The following is a 7,691-nucleotide window of genomic DNA, read 5'->3' as shown; positions in this document are numbered from 1 at the left end:
TTTGACTTGGTATCTCATTATTTTGACTTAGTAAGTCATTATTTTTGACTTAGTAAGTCATTATTTTTGACTTAGTAAGTAATTATTTTTGACTTAGTAAGTCATTATTTTTGACTTAGTAAGTCATTATTTTGACTTAGTAAGTCATTATTTTGAATTAGCAAGTAATTATTTTGACTTAGTATCTCATTATTTTGACTTGGTATCTCATTATTTTGACTTAGTAAGTCATTGTTTGACTTAATATCTCATTATTTTGACTTAGTAAGTCATTATTTTGACTTAGTATCTCATTATTTTGGATTAGTAAGTCATTATTTTGACTTAGTATCTCATTATTTTGAATTAGTAAGTCATTATTTTGACTTAGTGTCTCATTATTTTGAATTAGCAAGTAATTATTTTGAATTAGTATCATTATTTTGACTTAGTATCTCATTATTTTGAGTTATTAGATCTTATTTTTTTCCATCAAGTGGCAGAAATGGGCTTCCATACCCATCCGTCGGCAGACAGAGAGGACAAAGGGGAACACCTGAGGCTGTGGTAAGTAACTTACACTAATCATATTATAAAGTGCTTTTGGGTTTATTGTTGAAATGACTCTAACCACACTGATATCCCTACGTTACATTACTCTGCAAAATTTGCTTGTCGGTAACGTTATGTTGCTGCGTCTGGAGTTCAGCTGATTAGCGATAAGTTTATGTTCAAGGAGAATTTGCGGTGTTTTTGGTATTTAGCAAAAGGTAAGACAACAAACACAGTCACAAAACGCTCCTTACTCATTGTCCCCACCCCCCTCCTCAGATCAGTTACTGCCCTACCCCCTTTCAATTGTTTCATGTCACACAGTACAAAACAGCCTCTCTTCTCGCCCGCTCAGCATCCAACACCTGGAATTCCTCATCTGTACACTCCGGCTCAAACAGGTATGGCTCTGGATCTGTGTCTGCAACAAGAAACTCTTCAAAATCGCGTTCAAAGTCGTCCATTTCAGCTGCTACAGTCCAGAGATATCATTAGGCTAAATTGATTGGTTCCTTTCACTCATTCACTTGTTCACCCGTTTAAACACCATTTCACTCTTTCTTTCTTCATCGTCACATAGTGTGGCAGTGTTGGTAAGCAGTTTCTTTCTCTTTAGGTTATCCTGTGCATGATTAGTTTTAGTTATGATTAGTTACCCTCATTAAAATGGACATTTGTTTAATTTGACTTAAGTTCTAATTTTGTATTTGTTTCTTTCAGATTAAACCCATGTGTGTTTGCTCCCCCTTTTTATGCTAAACAAGTTCGTCTGTTTGAACAATAAATCTTTGTGTGCAAAAGTAAAGTTTCAGTGGCTGTGATAGTAGACCTCTCCTCAATCTGACCATTACAGACATATTTGGTTGTATTTATCCATATTTAGAGATAATGTTTTTCTTATACCTCGAAACAATGAAGGTTAAAGGAGTTGAGCTCTATCCAGAATAAGTGTTATTCCTTAATGATCTGAGCAAGACAAATTAAAGCCCTTTCACTCCCATTATATTGGGGTGGAGACAGAAACACTGGATATGTAAACTGCATTCTATCTGCCTATCTGTTTCTCCTCACAGTTTTCAAAAGTTTCCTTCGGGTGTAACACGAAGGGGCAGCGGCCCTTCACAAAGGATATTTTGACATGTCACTATAGGAAGAGCACAGATGTAAATGTAATATAATTAGAGATGGTTGAATTCCACTTGGTTACTTCAATTTCAAGCAGTTTGTTGTGAAGAAGTCAGGACTGGGCAATATGGAGAAAATCAAAAAGCTCGCCAAGGGCACCAAATATGCAACGTCCGGCATTGTTTATATGTATTCTGCCCCTCTTTCTGACAATGACAATGTCAACAAAACTGAACATTATAGACTTTGTAAAGGTAGACTACATGACAGAGCTGCTGCATTGGACTCCAACAGGTGTGCCTAATAAAGTGGCCACTGGGTGTATGTCACAGTGATATTGTAGGGTTGACTACTAATGCTTTAACAAAATATTTACACACTGTTTTCAACAACTCTTGCTATTTTACAATATCCAAAATCTAAGACAACATCTTGACTGATACCACAGTATCGACACATTGTCCTCACTGTATTTGCTTCCTATGCAGTACATAATGGTGTTATGGAGTTATTGAACATTATAACACAAAGGAAAACTGAAACTGGTGCTAAACATCAACAAAGTTTAATCTAATTTGCCTAGATTAATTTCATGGTATACACATCAGTGAACAGGATTCAAAAGTATCTTGAAATCAAAGTGACATGATGTCTTAATGAAGTTTGAGAAGTCCCCAGCCTGAGTGTGCATGTTTAGTTTCTCATGTTATATTGTTCAAATATGTCATGAAAAACCGTCCAAGTCTGTATGACACTCTGAACTGTATTTATCTTAATAAGTCCTCAGCTCAATAACTTTTTAAATGTCTTTTTAAGTGTCTTCAACAACTTGATTCTTTCTTGGTCGTCCCCTGCGCTTCCCTGAGTTGTTACCACTGTTCTGGCTGCTGTACCTTTTTCTGTCACTCTCAGGATTATTGGCGTTTCCTCTTCATCAGCTTGTGCTCGACGTCACTATCTCACTATTTTCCTCCGTCAGCTCGTCCTCACTTTCTTCATCACTGTAATGTGATCTCTTTCGCTTCCGTGCCTTCGCTTTGGCAGTCTTACTGTTCGAACGCTGACCTTGAGCATTTGCTGCTTTCGTCTTAGGCCTACCTATGGGTCTACCTGTGCTTCTACTTTTATTCAGAGGTCTGCATATTATCTCCTGCACTTCGTCCTCTGTGTCCTGTTCTTCTTCTACATTGTCAAGCCCTGAATCTCCACCTCTCTTGTTCCCATTCTCCTGAGCATCAGCAGCGTCGCTCACAGTTTTCTTTCTTTTACCCTTCTTCCGTTCAGGTGCAGGATTGGATGAGTGGTAACGCTGGACATGACTCTTCAAGCTCACGTTGTGATTGAAGCATTTGTCACAATGCTGACACTTAAAAGGCCTCTCTCCTGTGTGCAGACGCATGTGGGATTTCAGGTGACCTGACTGGTTGAAGCCGCGCTGGCACACTGAACACTTAAACGGCTTCACTCCCGTGTGCACAGCTAGGTGTCTCTGGAGATAAGGTGGCGAACGGAATTCAATGCCACAGATGTGACACTCCACCTGTCGGGGGCCTCTGTGTTCCTCCAGGTGGACTGCGCGTTCTTTATTTGTGGCGAATGTCTCTGAGCAGTCAGGACATTTATACGGTCTTCCTTGAGTTATGTGGATCTGCTCGTGGGTGAATTTACCCGCCTTTGTTTTGAATGTAGCATGGCAAAATTTGCATTGATATTCATAGTTTTCGTCGTGGACTCTGCTGTGAAAATTCAGCGCGTTCTCGCTAACACATCTTTTTCCACATATATTGCAAGCATAGGGTTTAATTTTGTGCTCACACGTGTGAGGCTTGTGTTTATTCACAAACTTTCCACACTCTGTGCAGAGCTGACTGAATCTGAGGGGGAGTGGAGGATAGTCATCATATTCTTGCTTCTCCTCTTCATCTTCATCTTCATCTTCCTCTTCATCTTCACTTTCCTCCTTAGATTTATCACGAAGCTTGGAAGCCAATGAAATCCTCTCCGCTGGATTCCAATCCTCGTCTGAATCCATTTCACCATCGTCACCCGATTCCTCCGTTTCATCCATGGATTCATCCCTCTCACCTATAACAGTGACGATCTCAGACACGCCTGTGATATCATCGGTTGTCTGTTAAAGACATAATGACAAGAATGGGTATGAGTTAAATGTCTGTACAAAATGAATATTACAGCCAAATTAAGAGGCGATTAATCATCTGGTCTATGAAATGTAAAAACAAAAAAAATGCCAATCACAACTGCCAGCATTCCAAGGCGATGTCCTGTTTTGTCTGAACAAAAGTCCGAAACCCCAAAATATTCAGTGTACAATGATATATGACAAGGAGAAGCAGCAAACCTCCCAGACGCTGAGAAATTGTAGCTTTTTTCACTGCTTGATAAATAACTTTGACAAATATAGTGTCTGATTATCAACATAGTTTAGTTGCTTTAAAAAAAATTGGGGGGGATAGCGTGGATTGTATATGATTGATGATCAGGTCATTTGGGGTATAGACTGGCCCTCTGTCGGGGGACTCCGCGGATCCTCTCCTGTCACTTTTTTTGATAAATCAGCCCTATTCTGATGCTTTTTATGCACTCTGTCACTGTATTTATATTAAAAGTCCAAAACAAATCCCAGTGTGAATCAATTTATTTTCACTATCGGGGGCCAGATTTGGCCTGTGGGCTGTTTGTTGAGTATCACTGACCCAGACCCTATATCCCCAATTACTGTTCCTAAGTGACTAATGTGAGCAACAATTTTTTGAAATTGCATCTGGCAGCATTTGAAATATGCACCATCAATTTACAAATGATGAAAGTGCTTGTTTTTGCCACTTACAGACATCCTTATGAAAATGATTCCTACAGTGTTCGACTTTTTGTTAAAGAGTAGGAACTTTTTTGTATAACAGCCCCAACACAAAAAAACATGGGAACATTAGGGTCCAGGTTGAAAAATACAGAAGTTACCCTTTATCTTTTAAGATGGTGTGTCTGGATATGTTGTGGTATGTGCCTATTAGTCCTACCTGTTGGCCCTCTGGAGTTAAGTCTACTTCCACTACTTCCATCAGGTGTTGCTCTTCACCTGTTGGGGCTTTAGCATTGAGTTGGTTTTTCCATTGGTGTCTGTATTTACACTTGAGGCACTGTTGGTTTAAGATGATGACCACCCCATAGGTGACCTTCTCCATCTTTAATTTAGAGCCACACAACGGGCACTTGTGGCTGAACAACTGGAGGAGACGTTTCTCGTTCACAACGTACTTCCCTTTCATCTGCAGAAGTGCAGCTCTGAAAAATGAGGTACACAAACCATCGTGAAATACTGCTTTAAAGGTGTAATTGAAGTCCAACTGTTGAGAAAGAAAGATGAACTCACTTTTTCCTGATCATATCAAAGTTTTCAATGTTTTGCAGCATCTGACCATTATCAGGCACGACATCTGAAGCTTCACATGGTGCGGGGCTTCCTTGGGCAGCTGCAAATTAAATTTAGCCCTCATTACTCACTTCAAGCAAACACATTTGAGTGAATACCCCATCCATATTTTTTTTTTACCACATAAAAACATCAAATTTCTTACCGCTTGAAAATTGCTCCGATTCTTCAGAGGAGGAAGATGGACTATCACATGTTTCAGGCTGATCGCACTGAGAAGCAGCTTCTCTGGTTTCTATAGGCTCCTACACAAAGTCATAAAAGGAGAAGCTTATAGTTGTAGCACAGGCTGTCTATGAGTTGTACCAACATTTACAGAGAACACACCAGAAGTTCTGTTTGACTGATGTTTCCATTACCTTACAGTTCTACATGATTAATTTCATATGAAAAAAATTAAGATTTACTGTCAATATTAATGTTGAATGGCTCAGTAGGCATGTAAATGTTATTATCTCTACACCAAAGACATGGCAAGTGCTCACTATACAGTATCAACAGTAATATAGGGCTAGGTTGATATGCTGATAAAAGTCCCAATTAAACGCTCAGTCCCTTTTACTAGCCTGATGTGGCTACACATTTTGACAAATAAAGGCCTGTCTCAATTAGAGGCCTAGTCTGGTTGCCAAGCAGTTCATTTTCTTTAGTAGAAGTTCTTCCGATGTATAAAAGCTTGCTGTTGGCTGCCTCAAATTATGTGTCCATTCCTCGATTTCCCTGTACGTTAGTACATAAGGATCCTCAGATCAAAAGATCAAAAAAATAAATCCAACTTTCACAACTATTTAAACCTTTGAACCCTGAGCTGATTGGTGCAATATCTGTCAAAAATATGGGAAAATGGCAATCAGCAACTTAGTTAAAAAATGTCCCACTAATTGCAAAAAAAAGAAAAAAAATAGATTTAGATTTTTTTTTTATTAATAATATTTATGAAAAATAAAGTAAAATAAAATAAAATAAAACTAGGGAAAAAAAGCTCAGGGACAAACTATATTTACAATTATTTTTATTATTACATTTTACAGAATTATATTTTTAAGCACTCTTCTCATGTCATTTTAACTTCTTTTTTGTAAACTATTTTTGTAGTTTTTAATTCTTTTTTTATTTTCATTTTATTATTTTTTTTTACTAATTTATTGCAGTTTTTTTAGTCATTTAACTCGTTGCCTTTTTCCCATGTTTTTAAAAGAAATCAAGCCAATTTGCTGCAGGTTTCAAAAGGTTAACAGGATGACGGGGTATTGTGTCGGCATGCTGGGCTATTAATTGAAGTTTTATGGCAACCCTGGTTTGTTAGTGTGCCGTTACTGTATTCAATAAAATAAATACCTAAAATAAAAAAAAATAAAATAACAAATTACCAAACTGCCTACTGAACTTGGCAGTTATATTTGTGCTGTGACTCTGGCCTACATTTTAATAATTAATTTAAATGATGTGTTAATTTAATAAGCAATTAATAGTCCGTGATAGCGCCTTTAAAAGAACTGTAAATGAACTCCGTCCACTCAACAGGATGTGTGTCAAAACAAACAAACCCGGAAGCAAATATGGTGTCAACAGCAGTGTGTAGCATTTGATATGCTGTCAGTAGGAATAGGTAACTTGAATTTCTATGTATTAGAGTGGTTAATTTCACATGTTTGCTGTCTCACCGGATCCGGTTCAGGCTCGTCGGGGTCTGACTTGACACACAGTGATGGAACAGCACCGGACTTCAGCTGGACCGTCCCGCTTTGAGTCTGGTTTATAAAACAGTCCTCAGTGAAATGGTGTCTGCAGATGGTGATATCAGTCCAGGACGATTCTTTCAGCCGTTGACCGTTGACTTCCAGAATGAACTGGACCCACTCCAGCCTCCTCTCTGGATCCTCCGGTAACTTGAACCGTTGCGCACCGCGACGCCACGAGCTACATCCGAGGACGGAGCACATCCTGGGTTTAAGTTTCGTCTCTATAAATGTAAAGTAGATTTGACAGTTTGGTGTTTCCGGGGACTGGAAAACAAAGCTCGACGAGGACTCCCATCACAACGTCCCAAACGGACAGAAGCTGACACAGCTAGGAGCCATGTCTGTTCCACGGTGGCTAGACCCGCCCCCTCTCCCTCTGATTGGCTACAGTCGCTAGCTGTGTTGGTTTGATTGGTTGGGTTTACCTATGAAGCGTGTGATTGGTTAAGGTTAGATCCGAGGCAGAGTACGGCGGGTCATGGGGGGAAAAAAGGGTCCGCACCATTACTACGCCGGTGTACGCCTGCGGTGCGCTGAATACAGGGAGGCAGAAAACCATTTGACAGCTGTCGTTTTTTACATTATAAGACAAAATAAATATTTAGTAATTTACATACTTTACACAGAGATATTCTCATCTGTACAGTTCAGTTTTCTAACTTTACTCAGGAACACACAAGAGTTAGTTTCAATAAGCTTAATCATAGATTGTGTGATTGTTTGTTTGCTGGTCTGGTTGCTTCCACTGGCTGACAGATTAAACTCATGATTACACTCCCCGGTGCTTGTACAGCGGTGCACCGGCGTACAGAAATGGAGCCAACCCACAGCTGGCCCCG

General features: G+C 39.3%; 2 protein-coding genes across 2 annotated transcripts in view; one reads left to right on the top strand and one right to left on the bottom strand.

The window, feature by feature from the left end:
* Positions 1-945, top strand: part of LOC126383066 (peroxynitrite isomerase THAP4-like) — a 13,455-nt gene extending 12,510 nt beyond the window's left edge. Inside the window, exons 3-4 of the mRNA XM_050033449.1 lie at positions 477-546; positions 887-945. Coding sequence (XP_049889406.1) covers positions 477-539 — 63 coding nt within the window. The 3' untranslated portion in view covers positions 540-546; positions 887-945. The remainder of the gene's footprint in view (positions 1-476; positions 547-886) is intronic.
* Positions 946-2,199: 1,254 nt separating this feature from the next.
* Positions 2,200-7,672, bottom strand: LOC126383062 (zinc finger protein 69-like). Its single transcript, XM_050033444.1, is given in 5 exon segments — positions 2,200-3,787; positions 4,698-4,962; positions 5,051-5,150; positions 5,256-5,355; positions 6,775-7,672. Coding segments are annotated over 5 exon segments (2,064 nt in total). The 5' UTR covers positions 7,054-7,672; the 3' UTR covers positions 2,200-2,467.
* Between the last annotated feature and the right edge of the window lie 19 nt (positions 7,673-7,691).

This window comes from Epinephelus moara, chromosome 21 (genome assembly GCF_006386435.1).
Source record: "Epinephelus moara isolate mb chromosome 21, YSFRI_EMoa_1.0, whole genome shotgun sequence".
NCBI classification, from domain to species: domain Eukaryota; kingdom Metazoa; phylum Chordata; class Actinopteri; order Perciformes; family Serranidae; genus Epinephelus; species Epinephelus moara.
Note: the sequence above shows the minus strand (reverse complement) of the source record. Positions and strands in the feature narration are given on the sequence as shown.